The sequence below is a fragment of the Grampus griseus genome (assembly GCF_964374135.1).
Source record: "Grampus griseus genome assembly, chromosome: 16".
Lineage (NCBI taxonomy): Eukaryota > Metazoa > Chordata > Mammalia > Artiodactyla > Delphinidae > Grampus > Grampus griseus.
The window spans coordinates 32579449-32598849 of NC_139010.1; the positions used below are offsets into that span (position 1 = coordinate 32579449).

Consider the following 19401-nt stretch of genomic DNA (forward strand, 5'->3'; position numbering starts at 1 on the left):
CCCAGCCTGACTGCTTTGTCCCTTTGGTGGAGGGCCGTCTCTTCTTCAGGTTCTAGACTTCTGGCAGAAAGTTAGCCTTCCTGAACCCGGAGCCTTCCCTCTTTCCTAAGCAGGGTCTCAGGCAGGGCTGGAAGGGGCTCAGGAAGGTCACTGGGCTGGTGGTCACAGCCCAGGCCTTCCAGACAGGAGCCTTGTGCGGCTGGACCATCAGCACTGGGCAGGGCCACCAGAAACCCAGCATCACAGGTGGGACTGGGCTTGCCAGAGGCCATCAGGCACTGAGCAACTGTCCAGTCTGCCCTTCACCAGCCTCAGAAGGAGCACGTGGTCAGGACCGGCAAGTGCCCCAGTTCATTATCTCCACGTCTCTCGCTGAGCTGGGGATGTTCTCTGCGAGCGCTGTTCGGGCTGACCCTGGAACAACAGGGACTGTCATGCTGTCTGCTCTCCCTGTGCCCAGAGCACGCTGCAGGACACCTGGGTCCCACCATCGAGGCGCTGCCGGGAAGTCTGGTACTGGCCACGCTTTGTCAATCGAATTAGAGTTAGTTGATTCTTGGAGCCAGAAGGGAACTTAGAGTTCTTCGGTCCAGCACCTGCCCGAGCAGGATGGCCCCCAACATGTGGCTGGTTCCCTGCCTCGGTCAGATCCTTCTCAGGGTCACTGCCTCCTTATGCCCTCGGTCAGGACTCTGACAGCTCTGATGCTTGGAACAGCCCCCTTCTGTAGGTGTTTCTGAGGACGGGGTACTGTTGGCATTTGGGCCAGAGTAGTTTTTTATGGTGCAGGGGTTTGCAGGGCATGTCACGTCTTGGTCCCTGCCCACTCGATTCTCCTAGTGACCCCCAGGCATTGCTAAAGGACTCTCACATGTTTGGGGGGTGGAGGTATCACCTGTGGTTAAGAACCACTGCTCTAGAGAGGCAAAACCCTCCTCCGTCCACCTTCCCCCTCTTGCCCCCCACTCGGCCAGAAAGCCGCAGGTCTTCTCCAGCTGAACTGCTGCCCAGCTGCTGAGTACAGGCTGTGGCTGAGAGCAGCCCAAGCTACACACTTTGCGTTTACCCTTGCTACCTTTTACCTCCTTGACTCTCCATCCTGCCAGAGTCATCCTGCCTCTCACGATCCCACGTCTCACGTCCTTCTCAGCCATCCCTCCTCCGGGTCATTTCAGTAAAGCTGCCTCTGATGGCAGGCCAGCCCCTCCGGGGACCTGCCACAGACCCGCTTGGCCGTGACCGCAGCCAGCCCTTGGCCAGGTCTCTGCTGAGTTGAGCTGAAAGCATGAGACTGCCTGGTCCTAGGGTTAAACAGATGAAGGGTGTCTCTGCTCCAGGAGCTGACTCTCACTGGTTGGGAAAATAAGACTCAGTGAGGCAAAATTGGGAGCTGGCAGGTGGAGGCAGGGTTAGGGTGAGTGACTTTGGGGTTCTCTAGGAGGAAGATGGCCAGGGTGAGACAGTCAAGAGGCCCAGAGGATATGGGCCTTGACCTTGAAGGACTTGGGCTGGAAGCGCACACACACAGACACACAGACACACACAGACACACACACACACACAGACACACACACACACACACACACACACACACACAGACACACACACACACACACACACACACACACACACACACCTCTTCAGCCCCTTGTATGTGCCCATGGAGTGCTAGAGAGGGTGAAGCAGGCGGCCTCTCAGAGAAGGGAGAGCTGTGTGCATTGGAAGACATGCTAAGTGTTGATGGGTAACAACAGAGCACGGTGACAGGCATTCTGGACCATATCCTACACCCCAAGGACAGAACTGGAAGGGAAATGCCCGGAGCAGGACAATGACTTGCCTAAGAACACACAGCCAGGGAGGGGCAGGGCGCCGAACCACACACAGCGCTCTACCCTTCACCCTCCCACTAGCCATTCAAGACCAGTGACGTGGTATCTGGTCATTAACCCGATCCTACGCCACACCTCGCCCTATTTCCCGATTTATAGTGGGACGGTTGAGACCAGAAGGAAGTATCATCTGTTGAACAAGGCCCAACCCATGTCCATTCAGACCAGGGCTGTTCCGAGGGCGCATTGTGGCCTGTGATTAGAGATCGGCTGCTCTCTACCTGTAACGTCATGCCTTTCCCCAAGGTGGGGAGTCCCTTATTTCCAGAGAAACTCCAACGGGGTGCATCACCTTCTAAGTCCCTCATGTAATTTCCCCAACAAGAAGGAAAGAAAGTGGAAGAGAAAGTCAAATACTGTCACAGCTAGGAAAGTCTTCTGCCCGCCGTCCTCCACAGCTGTACTGAATGACTTGGAGGAAGGAAGCTTCTCTTCCCCTTTCATTAAGGAGACCTCAGGCGGGGGGTGAGCTTAGGGACCCTGCGTGTTCAGGATTCGGTGCTCGGAGGTGTGTGGCTATTCCAAGACGCAGGGGTCCTTGTCTGAAGGTTCTGAGGACAAGCAAACAGGAGAGGGTGAGGGAGCCCGGATGCCCGAAGCCCCAGGCCGGTGGGCTAGGAGGCTGTGACTGTTGTATTTCTGTAGTTCAGGCGTCACGGTCACATCCATCACAGGCCACGGAGGTCAGCCCCACAGCATCAGTCTGTGAGTTGGGGCCTGTGCCAAGGACCCCTGGAGCCAGCTTCTGAGCGTGCCAGCGGTTAGGAGGAATCCTGGGTACCCACACGTTTGGCTCGCGCTGTGGTTCGTGGAGTAGCCTGTGGGCTCGTCCCCGTCTGGTCCTGACCACTGAGCCGTCGGTGTGCCGTCCTCCCACTTTATAGAGGTGCGCAGAGCACCGCACAGGAGAAGGGAGGCTGGGAGAGGCCAGCCCAGGGCAGGAAGGAGCCTCGGGCCTGCGGCCAGGCAGCAGGATCCCTTCACAGGCCCTGCAGTGACCCAGACTTGTCGCCAACAAATATTTCTGTCTTCTTCCAGATATTTAGTGAGTGGCTGAAAAAGCCGTTTGTGATGAGCGCATTGTCCACGTGCAAGTCAGTGCTACAACAGTAATGGAAAGCCTAATAAATCTTGTGTATGCTCTTCATTTGATTACAGTCAAAGTCCACTAGAGCTGGGGAAGCCTCCAAGACCGAGGGGTGCCACCCTTCCCCTCCAGGTGAGGGATTTGCAACCCCCAGAGGAGAGGTTCCTGGGAGGGGCCTTGGGGCTCCCCTCGGATTCTGGGCACGGCCCTGTGCTCCCCTCCAATCCTGAGCAGGACCCTGTGCTCCACTCCATGTAGCAGGCGGGGTACAGGCCCTGGAGCCAAGCTGCCCAGCATTGAGTTTCAGCTCTGCCGTCTTCTCTCTGGGTCACTTTGGGCAGCTCTGTATCCTCTCTCTACCTCCGTTGCCTCACATGTAGCAATGGAATGACAGCAGCAGAGGACTTAACGCTTGTTGCCAGGCTTGGACACGGGGAGCCCCGTGGACGAGTCATTATTCTCTGAACCCTCAGCCTGGGGCCATCAGACTCAGATGTGCTCATTCACGGTCAACCAACAAAGAAGGGATCAAGCAAAACTGACTGCCGGTCCTCTTCTTTCCTTGGTCCCATCACACCACCTTCACCGCTTTTCATTTTTAGCTCTTTTTTGTACAGCCACACCGAAAGCTCAGTTTGTAATAGACCCCTCTTCTTGCCCCCAGGAAAAAAGAAAAAAGCAATGAAAGGGAGACTGAAGGATCTATAAATCCGTCAGTTCCAGATTGCCAAGATGCAAGGATCTTTTCCTTTTCTCCTTCCTCTTGGAAAAATTTAAAGCCCTCTAATACGCAGTTAGCTGCACCAGTTCCTCTCTGAGTTTCACCGCAGGGAGGGAAGGAAGCAGCCCCCACTAATTGTGATGATGGAGAGAGCTGCTAATGGTCCCCCTAAATTAAAGATGGTGGGAGCGTCAGCTCCTCACTGGCTTGGTGTGTCATTAGTGGTAACACTACAGCCTTGCGCAGAGACGGGACGAGTAGAGCCGGATGAGGGAAATTAATTAATGTCTGACGATACCCTTAATAGGAATTTGTTATTTCTCCCAAACAAAGTGGCTCTGAGAAGTGCAAGGGAAGAAATAATGCAGCCCTCCCTCCCGCTTCCCTCCATGAATGTCTGTGTAGACACTTTCACAGGAGGTGCCCGGGAACCAGGAATCATCACTCCCTCTTTACTCATTTTCTCATATTTAGCAAATATTGGTCAGTGCCCATGGGGCTGGCAAACAGACATGTAAACCGTCTGCTGTAACTACAGTGTGAAAAGCTCTTTGTAAAATATATGAAAAGAAGTGCTAAGTGAACAGAGTAAAATGCCCTTGGTGGTCTGCTTAGGAGAGTCACAAAAGGGAGCATCCAGGCTGGGCTCCGAAGTATAGATAGGAGTTTATGAGAGAAAGGAAGGCAGAGGAACACTAAGGAAAGCCTCAGAGGCTTGGAACATATGTTCAACAGGCAGGAATGATAATAACACCCCCTCCCATTGATAGCCTATTTGCAAAACTCCTAAGCACCATCACTGTATCTTCAAGTAAATATGGGTACCTACACCCCACTTGAGCTGGAGAAATGGAGAGAAAAGTATAGGTACAGTTGAGCAGAGACTGTCTGCCAGGCACTGTGCAGAATTTTACCTGTATTTGTATGTTTCATCCTAAGCATATTAGTATTAGTCCCACTTTACAGATAAGAAAGTTGAGGCTGACTTAGGTAACAGGGCTCAGGTCATAGAAATCATCAGTGGCCTACCAGAGCCGAGGTTTGACCCCAAAGAATCTAAGTTCCGAGCCCAGATAGTTAACCACTGTGCTTTGAGGCCTCCCTCTGCCATTTGAATATTAGCTAAAAAAATGTTTAGTCAGAGTCCTTGAATATTTGCCAGTATACTCAGTCCAGGCCAAAGCTAGTGATTTGATGTATAAGGTGGTTTTGTCCTGGGACACTGTTTGGGTTTTGTCTGCAGCCAGTCATTGAAGCATAACTCACGTCTCCTGTGTGCCTTCCCTGGCTGGCTTCCCCAAGAACCTTGAGGAAGTCATGCCCCTTCTTGGAGTTCTCATGGCCTTGATGGCCTTTGTAGTGGAGGCTTCCTTGCATTATCGCCATCTTTGTACAGGGAAGCGCCACCTTACTGGACCCTAAGCTCCCTGGGACAGTGGCCAGGCCCACTATCAACCTTACCCTTGACTACCTCTGGGAGCCTGGGAGCCTCAGATCCTAAGGCATGTGTCTGTGGAGCCCACTTCAAGGGATTAAATGAGTTCTTGTGTGAAAGTCACTTCTCGCGGTTCCTTACATGTAGAAGCCACTCAGTGAATCACAACAGTGGTAAGAGCAGCCAGTAGTTGGGGGGTACCCGGCTGTATTAGGCCTTGCCTTACCCATGTGAGGTCACCTAATCCTCACGGCCGCCCTCTGAGTGAGGGGCTCTTCTCATCCCTGGGTGTGGCGAGGGATGGCACACTGAGGCCTCTGTCCCCCTCCCTGGAGGGCAGGACCTCTCGCTTCCTGGGTGCCGGTGCCCATGTGGTCACAGGCACACTGTAGGTGGTCAGCAGTCAGGCTTAATGAATGAATGCATTCATTCATTCTAAGGCATCCCTCTGAGGTCAAGCACAGAGAGGCGGTGTTTCTTTCTGACACTTTTATTAGAAGCTTCCTGAGCCCTGCAGGTGTGTGAAGACATCATGCCAGGCACAGGTAGCCGGAGAACCTGGGGCTCCCGGGGCAGAAGGAAAAAGGCAGGAGGGCTTTCGCTCAGGCTCCCACTTGGGCCCCAGAAATGTGAGGAGAAAGTGGAGGTCAGACCAGTGGATGGGGCGAGGGCTTCCTGGAAGAGGTAGCCTTTGGAAGAGGAGCCTGGAAAGGATGAGTGGCGTCTTTCAGGGTGAGGACGAAGCATCCGAGTCCGAGAAGAGGCCCAGAGGTAGGGAAGCAGCTGCCCCTGTGTTGGGAGTCGCTTGGCAGAACGCTGCTGAGAATCCTAGTGGCTTCTGGCACTGGTGCCTCTGTAGGTGGAACAGGATTCTTGGGGCAGGTTTGACTGGACGGGACTGTGTCTGGGGGTGGCTTGTGGCATGAGACCAGACCATGCTGGATTGCAGGTGTGCAGAGCTGGGCAGGACTACTAAGAGTGGGTTCTCAGATCCCAGGGGCGCTGGCCTCCCTCTGAACCAGGTATGGACAGGTGGAGGGAAGTGGTTCCCAGTGGGCAGCCCTGAAATGCCAGGGACCTCTGACCTGGGCTGAGCATGTCTGCTGGGGAAATAGTACTTGGAGAGGAGGGACGCGGCCTCCGGCCACCCCCAAGCCCCTAGGCCTCCTCTTCAGCACCCTGAGCCCCTCCCACCCTGGTAGGGCCCAAGAGCCTGGCTGGTCCTTGACCCTCGGGCACCGGGAGCCAGGCAGCACCCCGCCCCCGGCCCCGACAGCAGTGTCTGAGTCTGGGCAGAGACGTCGGCAGGGCTGACTGCCACCGTGGGCCCATGGGGGCGAGTGCCTTTTCCGCGCCAGCAGGAGCCGTCTCCCCAGGAGATGAGTCACAGCCCTGTCGGTGCGGCTGCCACTTCTGCTTTTGTAGCAGGTGCGAGTGGGGGCGAGCGGGTCCCCGAGACCACCCTACAGCATGTGCCTGTCTCCCCCCCGCACGCGTGGAGAGCATCGTGCCAGCAGGGCCTGTGTGCGCGCGCGCACACGTACGTGTACCCCGCACACGCCAGGTGTGCACCTGGGCTCTGGGGTGAACCGTCCAGCCAGACAGCGGAATGCCCAGTTTGGGAACCTTGGTTAAGTTTGCTTCTCACTGAGCTCGGGGCGGAGGGGACAAAACAGGAAGGAGCCGGTTTCCGCCCACAAGGTCCACCCACGAGCTGCAGGGCAGTTGGGAGCTTGCTCGAGGGCCTGTATCCCAGGGAGCCGGGGCCTCCCCGCCTGAGGAGGTGAGGCAGCAGCTGTGGGTCCCCACCAGGCTCGGAGGGGCTCCCGGGGGGCTTTACTTCCTGAGCCTGCCAGGCGTGCACCTCGGCCGGAACCAGACCTCAGCCTGGAGGGTTGGTGGGAGCTTATGGGGCAGGAGTTCTGGGGAGAGAGGACAGACTCGGGCCTAAGCTCTGCTCGGTTGCTGGGGTCCTGTGTTGAGTCCAGGCACACCTAAGGTGAGGGCCCCGAAGGAGGGCGGGTGTCCAGGGTCTCCTCTTTGTTGTTTAAAACCATAGCCTGCAGGGCCTCCCTGTGAGGCTGGCGTGCCAGCCCTGGGACCAGCTGGTGCCCCCGGGTCCCCAGTGACCTCCTGGGAGAGCGGGACTTCCTCCAGCCCAGCTGTGCTGAGGGGCAGGCCCTGCTTGTTTTCCTGTGCTTCTCTGCCCCATCCGGGCTCTCTGGGCTCCCAGACCCCCCAGCGGTGCCCCCCAGATGCAGCGAGTGTGAGCTGTCGGTCACCTTTGGCCTGTGCATCTGGGCCTCACTCCCTTTCCCACGTCACACCTGGCCTGCAGAGGCAGGGGCCGTCAGCCTGGTTCCCTGAGGACGGCTCCTCTCCCCGCAGTTCTAGGCCTGCTGTTTTCCCCCCAGAAATCATGAGTAATGCTAAAGCCTGTGTCACGTTCCAGTTAAGGAAGCCTTTCTGTCTGCAGTCTCCTCTTTAAGCCGCGTCAGACTTAGGCCACGGGGGCCCGTGTTCAGACTAGCCGGCCCGAGATCCACAGTAACGCGCACGTTTACCCCGAGACCCCGGGCACACGTGTGCTCGTGCGTAACATCAAGAAGTCAGTTCAAAGGATGATACTCCTCCTTACTATGTGCTCACACTTGATTACTTTCTGTTTTATTCCCTCTTTTTTCCCCCTCATGGTTCAGTGTCACAGCGCACTCTTGTGTCATGACCTGCAGTCTGAAGCCACAGAGTAGAGCGGGGGTGGGAGTGTGTTGTTCTTACGCCCATTTAACAAATGAGGAGACTGAGTGCGCGCAGGCTCGGAAACTTGTGCCGGGGCCCTGAGCCAGGGAGGGGCGGGTGCGGGACTTGTACCCACAGTACCGAAAAAAGGCCAGAGTGAGAGGAAAAGGGATTGGGGCTGGGGGGGGGTCCCCTTCTCCCAGGAGGTCAGGACAGCCGCTCCGGTGAGGTGACTTCTGAGCAGAGACAGGAAGGAAACCAGGGGCTGGCCAAGCAGAGAGCGTGTCCAGGCAAGGGGGCAGCAAGGTGAGACAGACAGCATGGGCAGTCAGTGACACGGTCCTCCCTCCAGTCTGACCCAGCTTGACCGAGGGCCCCGCCTGGCAAGGAGCAGGGCACAAGGCTCAGACCCCCGGCGCCCCTCTGCCCACCTGGCGTGCAGTCCTGCGCCTCCTCCCCGGAAGTCTGACCTCTGGGCCGGCTCCCCACACCTCCATTCCCAGTCGCCCCGACCTCTAGGGCCTGGGCTGGCTGCTCGGCTGGGGGATGAGTCAGCTTTGCTTTCTGCTGACTTCCTGTGTTGAAGGCACAAGTCAGACAGAGAGAGGCATGAGGTGCTTTCCGACCAAGCCGCCCTCCTCCAGAAGCCCCTTCTCCCACCTGCCCCCACTCCCCGGCTACCCAGCAGTGCTGCCTTGCAGGCCTCGCCCCCGGCGGGATGCCGTGGGCAGAGGTGGTAGCACAGATGTGAGTGCTCTGCTCTTCTGCCCTTTCTGGGGCCGTGTCTGGGATTTTCTCTCGGTAAGAGGCGCTGGAGAGTCAGCGCAGGACCGGCTCCAGGGAAGAGGAAGCCCCAGCCCAGCACTCCTTGGGGGTGGTACCCCTGGCAGGTTCTTTATACCGTGACCTCGCTGGCTCCACCTCGAGCCTGTGCCTCTGCTCCTCTCCCTGGGGTCTGCTGGACCTCGCTCTCCATCTGTACCATGGCAACCAATAGGAAGCCACCTCTGAGCACTTACGGTATGCAGGGCTGGGCATCGGGCCTTCTGACCTTTGGGGGCCCCTCGGGAGATGTCATCAAACAAGGTGGGTACTGCTGGGACTACAGAGGAGACTGGGGGAACAGCTGGGGCCAGGGGCTCCCAGAGAGGTGGGAACCAAGATGGGAAGCAGGGTAGGGTGGGATTAGCAATGGGGTAAACCATTCTGCTGTGTGAGTTTGGACTCTGTGTGTAAACACTGGAAGCCGTTGAAGGAAGGTCTTTGATTGTGCCGAGTGTCTTAGGTGTTTGAAGGAGATTGGCTTGGCAGGGAGGTGTGCGAGAGATCGGGGTGGGAGCAGGGGAGGAAGCACAGCAGGTAGGCCAGTACCTGTCATCCAGGAAGAAAACCTGACATAAGGAGGCTCCTGGCAAAGACCAAATCAGCCGGGCAGGGCGGCCACCTCACTCTGAGGGGTCAGGAGGAAGGGGAAGAACCGAGACTTAGACTGGAGCCCTTCTGACCTTTGCTGAGAAAGGACAGGGAAGCTTTGAGGGGAAGCTGGTGCGGAGGAACCAGAGCTGGTTCTGGAGAGCCGCTTAGAGCAGAGCGTGGTCGGAGGCAGAGCTTAGATTGAGCCTGCAGGTCTCTCTTCCTCCGCAGCATGGCCTGTGGACTTGGGCTAAGGTGAGACAGACAGCCGTGGGGGTGGCGCGTCCACGGTGATGGGGGGAGAGGTCGCTGTCATACGATCGGTCACCTTACAGTGTGCACCTGTTCTGCGTTGGACACCGTGCCGGGGGATCCAGAACTGACTGAGAATGGGGGTCACCTGGGCCTGGCTGGGAGCCGCAGAGCATGGTGGGGTTGGTGGATGTGGCGTGCCTCCGTCTGCGCCTGTGTCTGCAGCCCCTGAGGACCCCCACCCTGTCTCCCTCTGCAGTGATGGGTCGTTCCCCTATGACTCTGTCCCTTGGCAGCAGAACACCAACCAGCCTCCCGGCTCCCTCTCCGTGGTCACCACGGTTTGGGGAGTGACCAACACATCCCAGAGCCAGGTAAGAGCCTGTCCTCCCCCCAGCAACAGCCCCTCCCAGGCGGGGTCATCCCTCGAACCCTGAGGCCCTCGGGTCACCATGCCATGCTAGCCCTGGTCACTCTCCCAGGCTCTCCCCGGCTGGAAAGACCAGCTTTCAGGGCACACCCAGCTGTGGACACACCTCTACCCAGGATGGGTCCACACCTGCCCCAGGAGGATGGCCCCTGGCCCCTGTGCACTGCCCCAACCAACCCTAGGGCCTTCCTGAGGGAATGTTTTTCACCTGACACACAGCAAGGGGCTCTTTCCTGGCCGGCATTTACTTTGGTTGGATAAACAGGAGAACTTCCTGTGTTATTGGCCTCAGGGCTCCAACACCTGGGGTCTCTGACCCTGGACGGCCTGGGTTAGATTTCAAAAGATTGAGCCTAAAACTTGTGACAAACTCCACTTCACATCCCTAGTCCACCCTGCCTCCCGCTCCTGTTCCTTCCTCCTTCCTCCACTCCTTCCTCTCCCTGCTGGGCCTCTGCCATGGCCACGTGAAAGGCTCAGGGCCGCTTGCCGCCCTGGAGGGAACCAGTGCACTTACCTGTGGTCTTCGGCCACAGGGAGCCCCTCGGCCAGGACCCTGCCGCCCTCTAGAGCTGGTAGGTTGGGCTTCTCTTTGCCCTCACAGAGCAGCAGCCCAGGGCCTCTGTGTGGCTTGACCCTTGGGCATCCAGGCGGCTTTGCAGGGCAGGAGGGCTGAGAAGTCCAGAGCTTTCCCACCTGCCACCTGGTGCTGGACCAGCCTCACCGCCTTCCATCACAGGCTGCTCATCTCCGCTGCCTGCTTCCGGGCTGGGTTCCCCCTTCTAATCATGTATATACCATGGCAACCATCCGTGCCCAGATGAAATGAACGCCCCCCCCCTTCTCCTCCTTTTCCTCAGTCGTCCTTCCTGTTTTGCCTCTGTCTCCACCCCCACCCCTGCCATTTTTCCTTTTCCATCTCCATGCCACCTGGGGTGCCCACTTGGGTGACAGCCCCTCTCTCTGCCCACAGGTCCTCGGGAACCCTATGGCCAATGCCAACAACCCCATGAATCCAGGCGGCAACCCCATGGCGTCGGGCATGACTACCAGCAACCCCGGCCTCAACTCCCCACAGTTTGCTGGGCAGCAGCAGCAGTTCTCAGCCAAGGCCGGCCCCGCTCAGCCCTACATCCCGCAGAGCATGTACGGCCGGCCCAACTACCCCGGCAGCGGGGGCTTCGGGGCCAGGTGAGCGGGGAGCAGCCTTCGCAAGGGGCACATCAGCCCTGGCCTTCCCCTCCAGGCAGGCTTAGGAGTCAAGTGTGAATCCCAGCACGTGCTTCCTGGCCTGGGAAGCATGGGGAGCCTGGCGCTCCCCTTCTCCCCAGGTATCCCGTCTGCCTGCGGGGCACAGTCACCCTTTATTGTGGGGGCCGGCCGGCAGGCCAGACGCTACACGGCCGGGGGGCGTTCTGAGAGCCGTCAAGCCCGTGGGGTTGAAGGGCTGCAGTTGCATTTCTCAAATGCCCCTTCTCTGTGTCATGTCTTTATACGTTGGGAGACACTGAGAGCTGCGTGGCAGGAGGGTCACTTCTGCTCTGCTGGTGTGGAGGAAGAGATGCAGGGCTGGGGTCCCTGGGTCCAAGGGAGGGGGAGGGCAGGGAGGGGCGTGGGGTGGGGCAGAGACACTCCATTCCTCCTCTTGCCACCAGCCCCGCTCTACCCAGGGCTGCCCTGTGGCCTCACCCCTGCCAGGCACCCTGGGGCCAACTGCAGCCCTGCCACATGTCAGCGCAGTAGGGCCTCGTGGTGAAGCCCAGCTGCATCCCCACCCTGCCCTCCCCTGCCAGAGGCCCTGGGCCAGTTGCTCGGGTTCTCTGAGGCTAGGTGTCCTCCAGAAGGTGGGCTGACGGGTGTGCCCGAGGGCGCCATGACCTAGTACCTAGGAGCGATGGCTGTCTAGCACCCGGGTGGGGCTCCAGGAACACGGCAGTTGGCGGCTTGGTGGTTGCCAAGTGGCACGAGGGGCTGACAACCCCCAGGAGGCCCCTGTCCCCGCCTGGCTCTTAGTCTAGACCTCCCCGCTCTGTGAGCTGTGGACACAAGGGCCTGGCACGGCCTGACCTCTCCCTCCCCGCCCAAGGCGGGAGTGTCATGGGGTCATCTTGAGATTCAGGCAGCATCTAACTCTTCCTTCTTCTCTCCCTCGCAGTTACCCTGGGGGTCCTAATGCCCCTGCTGGCATGGGCATCCCTCCGCACACCAGGCCGCCTGCTGACTTCACTCAGCCGGCAGCCGCTGCTGCAGCAGCTGCAGTAGCAGCAGCAGCAGCCACGGCCACGGCCACAGCTACGGCCACTGTGGCAGCCTTGCAAGAAACACAGAATAAGGATATAAACCAGTATGGACCGGTAAGGGCCACACGCCAGGCAGACAGCCCCGGGGATCAGAGCTGGGGTGTTGGTGTCTGTGTGCTGAGGGGAGCTGATGGCGTCAGGGTGCACTTAGGTTTTCTTAGAAGCACAAGGAGGGGCGTGTGTTAGGGTGTGGGCGTATCAGTGTGGTTGAGAGTGGTGGGGGTGTGTTTGGGAGCTTGTGTTTGTTCTGTGTGGGTTGGTGGCTCGTGTGTGTCTGTGTATGGGGAACGATGTTCCATGTTGCAGTCTGGGCCTCTGCTCACCAAAGAGCAGGCTGTGTCTGACGTAGCCCTGTCACCAGTCTGTCCCCCCCGGTGGCCTGAAGACCAGTGTTCTCCTAGTCATCCCGTCTGTGTGTCCTGCCCAGGTCCCAGCTCTGCTCCCCTGACCTTCAGAAGGATGGGGTGGGGTGTGAGGAGAGGGGGAGCCCCCCCGCAGAAATGCAGGACAGGCCTGGAGGTGGGAAGTCCAGGATGGGGACAGCAGGGCAGGTGGGCACAGGTGGGAGCTGAGGCCGCCTCAGACTGCAGATGGAGGGGGTGTGTCCATTGGCTGAGGAGCAAGGGCGGGGCTGGGGCTTCCAGGAAAGGGGCCCTTGCCTCCATCCTTATCCACCTCCATCCTCCCATGCCCCTCCCCACCCCTGCACCCTCTTTCCCGTTCCTTGCCTGCCTCCCTGGAAACGCTGCCTGTGCATTGGAGTGACCGCACCCCACCCCTCGGGCTGCACCTTTCCTGTGCGGCCTGCAGAGGGCAGCAGCGAGCCCACGAGGCCGGGGGTCCTTTGGGACCTGGTCACCAGCTGCAGCCGCACAGGAAAGTGCCCAGCCTCCAGCCCCGAGCCCCCCACCTCCCCCACCCTTCCTTCCTTCCCTGCACTTTCAATGCATGTGGCATTTTATTCTTTTTTTTTTTTTTTTTTTTCTTCTTCTTCTCCCGTTGAAGGTCTGTTCCTCTTTCCAGATGGGTCCCACCCAGGCGTATAACAGCCAATTCATGAACCAGCCCGGGCCTCGGGGGCCTGCCTCCATGGGGGGCAGCATGAACCCCGCAAGCATGGCGGCTGGCATGACGCCCTCGGGGATGAGCGGCCCTCCCATGGGCATGAACCAACCCCGGCCACCCGGCATCAGCCCGTTTGGCACACACGGGCAGCGGATGCCCCAGCAGACCTACCCGGGCCCCCGGCCCCAGTCCCTTCCCATTCAGAGCATAAAGAGGCCATACCCGGGAGAGGTGAGTGTGACAGCTGGCAGCGGTGGGCAGGGTGGGAGGTGGGGAGGACACGGGTGCTGTGGGTAGTCCCTTGAAAAGGGCATGGATTGACCTTCGGGAAACTTGGACTAGAAGGCAGGATCTTAGGAGTCAGGTGCTCCTGAGGTTGAGGTCAGCTCTGGCATTTCCCATATAGAAGACCCTGAGCAAGTGACGTCACCTCCTGGAGCCTCCGCTTCTTCTTTTGTAAAAGGCAGTGAGGATCCAGCCCACCTCCTGGGGCTGCCTGGGGAGTGAGGGGGGCTGTACGTGAAGCGCCGGGCCCTGGGCCGGCATGGGCGGGCACTTAGCAAGCAGTAGCCGCTGTGAGGATCCTCTTCTGTCTTGGCATAGACACTAGCTGGGCGACTTTGGGTAAGGAACTAAGCCTCCTTGGGTCCTCATTCCTCGCACCCACATGAGGACACCTCACACCCAAGAGTGAGAGATGAGACAAAACCCTGTGAAGATCTAAAGGCCGTGCACATGGGAGAAGTGATTGGAAGGCAGACAGCATGTTTCTTGGGGCTCTGTCGGGAGGAAGGCTGCCCGGTGGGGTGCCCAGCCACCTCAGCCGCGAGATCAGTGAAGATCGAAGGAAGCGAACCCACACCTCCTGTCCTCCGGGAACCAAGACTTCAGCAGGAAAGATAAGGTCTAAGCTGGAACTCACAAAGGAATGGTGCAGCTTGGGGTGTGTGGAACTCAGCGTGAGGTCAGGAGAAGGACTTCCTGGAGGGGGTGTCACAGGGCCTTCAGCGAGCACCCAGAAAACGGGTTGGCAGCAAATGGCCTATGTGGGTACCTGGGTAAGGATGTAGTTCACCTGCAGAAGACACAGAGACCCCAGGATCGTGGCCCCTGCACACGCTCCTCGAGAGGCCCACCTTGATTCCTCACCTGGACGGGGCCCTTCCCGAGCATCACCCAGTGCTCTGCTGGCACACGCCTCTTCTCAGGTTGGCTTCACCCCGTCTCAGAACTGTGCCTTCTGCTTGGGCTTCCAGTGCGTTTAGAGCCCAGAGACCCTGAGTTCCCTGAAGGTCCATGTGCTTCCCCTCGGCATCCACCCTTACTTGGGCTAGAATGCAGCTGGGACACTGACGGGGATGTCCTGGGTCCAAGAGGGGAGATGTCAGGGACGTCCTCAAACACCCAGGAGCCGGGGTCAGGCCCAGACCCCCTCCAGGTGGGCAGCAGCTCAGGGAGAAGCTGGAGAAGGGTGGCGGCTCCCGAGGCCCTGGCTGTCCTTGGGGGTGGGGGGCCTCATTCCCATGCACAGCCCCCACATGAGTTCTGGGCCTTCTCAGCCCCCTCTGGGCTCAGACTCCCGGCGTTCCCTCTGGCTGGGCTGGGAATGCATCTGTAGGCCCAACCTCAGCTGCTGGCACCCAAGGAGGCGATCACAGAAAAGACAGCAGAGTTTCCGGTCATTAGCCTGACGTCAGCCCTGTGCCTGTACTGGTGTTAGCTCCCCACCTCTTACGTGTCACAGCAGGGCACACCAGAGGCTCTCCGTTATCTTTACTAAGTCCTCCTCAATAGACTGCTGGGACTACCCAGCTACAAAATGCCCGATGCTGGGCTGTGACACCGGTGGCCACAGACTGCACGTCCTGACCCCGTCTGGGAAGACTGGCCTCACCTCTCAGTACACACTCATAGAACCTCCAAGTTGTCGGAACCTGGGGGCGGGAGCGGGGCTCAGGTCACCTGGTCCCGCAGAGGGACTAGTGGACAGGCCCCAGCTCCCCTTCCTATCCTGCAGTGATGTGATGGGAACCTCACCATCACAGAGCAGCCGCCGTATCGCAACAGCGTGAGCTCCGCAGAGTTCTTCAGTGCGGATGCAAACTTCGCCCTCTTCTGCCGTTTACCCCATGTGTTGAGCGAGTATTAACTGCAGGCCTGTTCTTTGCCAGACGCTGAGACACAGCTGTCTCCTGGACCTCTGAGCCTAGAGAGCAAGAGAGAGTTAGTAGACAAGAAGTTTCACAGATGGGGAAGAAGCACTGACTCTGCGGGATGTAACGGCCTGGGGTGCCCTGCGGGTCACCTGATTTTACAGACAGGGAAGCAACTGGAGGGTGGGAGTGGCTCTCCCAGGACAGCAATCCTTCCCCTCTCTGGAGCTGTTGCTTCCCCCAAGAGGGGCTGCCTTGTCCCTTCACCAGCCTGGTTCTCCCGACCTCTGCACCAGTAGCCCAAAACTAAACATCAGTGTGTTGTGCTCAGTGTGGGGTACGGGGACAGTGCCTCCCAGGTTCAGCCTCAGAATGCAAGGGCTGGGGATCACCTTTCTGGAAGTGCATCCTGTTGTCTGTCACATACTAAGCACTAGGGGAGACCCAAAGGGGGCTTCAGAATCAAGCACCCTCATGAGGGCAAGAGCAAGAGGCTCTGGAAACACCCCCAAGCTCAAGGGGCATGGAGTTTTGAGAAAGACAGCTTCATGGGGAGGTGGCCCTCGAGCCAGACGGGCCGATGTAATGTCCCTGGATGTCAGGGCAGGAAGGGCCCCCGGCATCATCTGGTTCAGCTGGTCTCCTTTGCGGGTGGGGTGGGCATTTTCTGGGTGGGTGGAAAACAGCAGGGGCAGAGGAGAGGAGGTGGGGCGTCCTGGCATCTGGTGGGCAGCTTGGCTTCGAGACACTGATGACCTTTCCCCGCTCCTTTCTCTGCCACCGTAGCCCAACTACGGAAACCAGCAATATGGACCAAACAGCCAGTTCCCCACCCAGCCAGGCCAGTACCCCACCCCCAATCCCCCACGGCCGCTCACCTCTCCCAGCTACCCCGGGCAGCGGATGCCCAGCCAGCCGAGCACCGGGCAGTACCCGCCCCCCACAGTCAACATGGGGCAGTATTACAAGGTGAGTCCCACTACCCCACGGGCCCCTTTCCTCCTTACCGCCTCCCCTCCCCACCCCTGCCTGTGTCATCCTGACCCTGGCTGTCCCCTGGGGTCACCAGGGGGCAGGCGGAGATCTCTGGATGTGATCTCATGTGCTCAGAGCTGTGCGTGCAGCAGCCAAAATGACCGGCTGGCTTTCCTTGGTTCCTGTTCTCGTGGGGCTCAGATGATGGTTTTCCTTCTCCTTTTACTATTTATAGCACGTACGAGATAATAACAATGAAGGAAATATATTTTTTAAGTAAAAGTACCCACCCCGATATATTTACGTTTGATTATAGACTTTGTCCCGCGCGTGTGGGCATCAACCGTGTTGTGTAGTTGTTATTACGGTTGTGATTTTGAATCTGTGTCTTTCACTTGAACACAGCCTGTTACTTATTGCTACAGTCCCCGTGGTTGTCACTTTTCATGGCTGCCTGACATTCTCCTGGGAACCACACCACATTTTATCCTTTCTGTTGGACATCTGGGTTTTTTCTGAGTTTTCCCTTTTGAAATAGTACTATAATGAATGTTTTCAGACGCGTAGCTCTTTCCTTCTTTGGGATCATGATAAAGTACATTCTCAGGAGTGAGGAAGAATCTGGAAATATTTTACACTTATTTGCCAATGAATCACGCCAACTTACATGACTCCCCACCCCTTGGCTTACGTGGGCTTACTATTTTTAGCCCGACTGCAGCACACTAGGTGTTGCTATTTTTATAAACTCGCTCAATTAGTAGCTATGGGCAGAGAGAGGCAGAACACTGACTGTGGTGGTGGTGTGCCCTGCCCCCACTGCACTCCCCACCCCAGCACTGGGGGGGCCTCTTCAGCATCCCCTGTCCTCCTGGAAGGTTTTCGTTTCAGGAGGGAGAGCGGGGTAGCTTTTCTGCCTTCCGTTCACGGCACTGTTTATCTTGCTTTACCAGCCAGAGCAGTTTAATGGACAAAATAACACCTTCTCTGGAAGCAGCTACAGCAGCTACAGCCAAGGGAACGTCAATAGGGTATGTGTCCGTTTCCATCTCGGGAATTAGAACCCACATGCGCTGTGTTAGAGGGGGCCTCGCCGTTCCTGCCCCAGGCTTTCTGGACGTTAGTGGGGTCGTCCGCTCCAGGGCCCAGAGATGCTTGGAGGACCTGCATCTCAGATGGGTGGGCCAGGGATGAGTGTGGACCTGGCCAGTCCCGGGAAGAAAACAAGGTGGGGACTGAGAGAGGAAGGGAAGGGACTCCTGGAGATGCTTCACGCCTGGCTCCATCTGGGGACCCCAGTGGGTGGGGTGGCGATGGAGGACATGGCCTGGAGCCACGATGTGGGCAGCAGGAGACCTGGCATTGTTCCTAGCATGCTTCTTCTCCCAAGATGATATTAGGCGAATTCCCCGTCACCCTGAGCCTGTGTCCTCATTGGTCCAATGGGCTGGGGACCCTACGATCCCCCTGTTGCCGTGACCCAAGTGAAGGGTGGAGAGAACCTTTCCAGGCCCACCTGTCTTCCCATAGGGGCAGAGGCCTGAGTGTGGCCAGAGTGGAGGAAGGGGCTTTCCTGGGGGGCTCTCCTCCCTCGGGGGAGCAAGGGCCATAGCCGTAGGACCCTAGGGTGGGGGGGGCACGTGTCCACGGCCATGGTCCCTCCTTATGCCCGTGAGCCCATAACCTATATGTGGTTTCTCTTTCCCTCCAGCCTCCCAGGCCAGTTCCTGTGGCGAATTACCCCCACTCACCTGTTCCAGGGAACCCCACGCCCCCCATGACCCCCGGGAGCAGCATCCCCCCATACCTGTCCCCCAGCCAAGACGTTAAACCCCCCTTCCCACCGGACATCAAGCCAAATATGAGCGCTCTGCCACCACCCCCAGGTGAGCGCCCTGCTCTCTCCCAGCCTCCCTCCCTCGTCAAGCCAGCTCCACCCGCGTCCAGCACACAGTGTGCCAGGAGCCAGGGGGCTTGGAAGTCGGCCTGCCTGCCTCTGGGGGCTGGGCGCGGGGCGTGTGAGAGCAGGCCTCCTTCCACCTGCCCGAGCGGCTGGAGGCTGGGAGGGAAAGCAACTCTCAGCTGTGGCAAAGGGCTGGGAGGAGAAGCCAGCCGGGGCTTCCAGAGCAGGGGGCAGGTGGAGACAGGAGGGGATGCAGAGCGGGGGGATGAGTGAGAAGTGGGAGGCAGGGATGGTCAGGATGGGGTCGGAGGGACCGGAAGAAGCCAGGGGCTGCCTGGTATGCCCTTGAGCACACAGCCCAGCTGCCGTGGCCCTGTTCACACACGCGCCCAGAGCATGCAGCCAAGGGTGCGTGTCGTGTGCCGCTGGGGCGAGGGCCGTGCCGCTCACCTGCTCCTCCCCCACGCAGCCAGCCACAATGACGAGCTGCGGCTCACGTTCCCGGTGCGGGACGGCGTGGTGCTGGAGCCCTTCCGCCTGGAGCACAACCTGGCCGTCAGCAACCACGTCTTTCACCTGAGGCCCACAGTCCACCAGACGCTGATGTGGAGGTGAGCGCCAGGGCACAGTACAGCCCGAGCCGGGTGGAGGTGGCCCCGGTGCTGACATTCCTGGGCCCTGGCATCGCCTGAGACACGTGGTAACAGCATCTGCTTGACACCATCACCTGTTGAGCATTGCTGACTGGGCCCTGCTGTGTGCAAGGCCCTGGGGGTGTCAAAGCGAACCTGCGGGTGCCCGGAGACAGACAAATCTGCCTTGGCTTCGTGGCCTGAGGGTAGGGAGCTGCTGTCACCCACCCCAGTCCTGATGAGACAGTGGTCAGCAAATTCCCAGAGGAAAACGTGGCTAGCTCAGGCTGGGAAGGAGGATGTTCCAGCAGGGCCCCTGAGTTGGCCCCGAACGTGGCTCATGTGGTCAGAGCCAGGAATAGAGAGAGAGGAGCGAGAACAGGACCGGGTCCTTCCTGCAGAAG

At 58.7% G+C, this 19401-nt stretch overlaps 1 protein-coding gene across 4 annotated transcripts in view; it reads left to right on the forward strand.

The window, feature by feature from the left end:
- The window catches only part of ZMIZ1 (zinc finger MIZ-type containing 1), a gene marked incomplete at its 3' end in the record, with an annotated part of 188508 nt that overhangs the window by 153017 nt on the left and 16090 nt on the right, over nt 1–19401 (forward strand). For all 4 annotated transcript variants that reach the window (XM_082672927.1, XM_082672928.1, XM_082672929.1 and 1 more), the window contains 8 exons: nt 9799–9913; nt 10943–11160; nt 12125–12323; nt 13293–13565; nt 16274–16456; nt 17416–17493; nt 18174–18348; nt 18835–18976. In XM_082672927.1, coding sequence (XP_082529053.1) covers nt 9799–9913; nt 10943–11160; nt 12125–12323; nt 13293–13565; nt 16274–16456; nt 17416–17493; nt 18174–18348; nt 18835–18976 — 1383 coding nt within the window. The remainder of the gene's footprint in view (nt 1–9798; nt 9914–10942; nt 11161–12124; nt 12324–13292; nt 13566–16273; nt 16457–17415; nt 17494–18173; nt 18349–18834; nt 18977–19401) is intronic.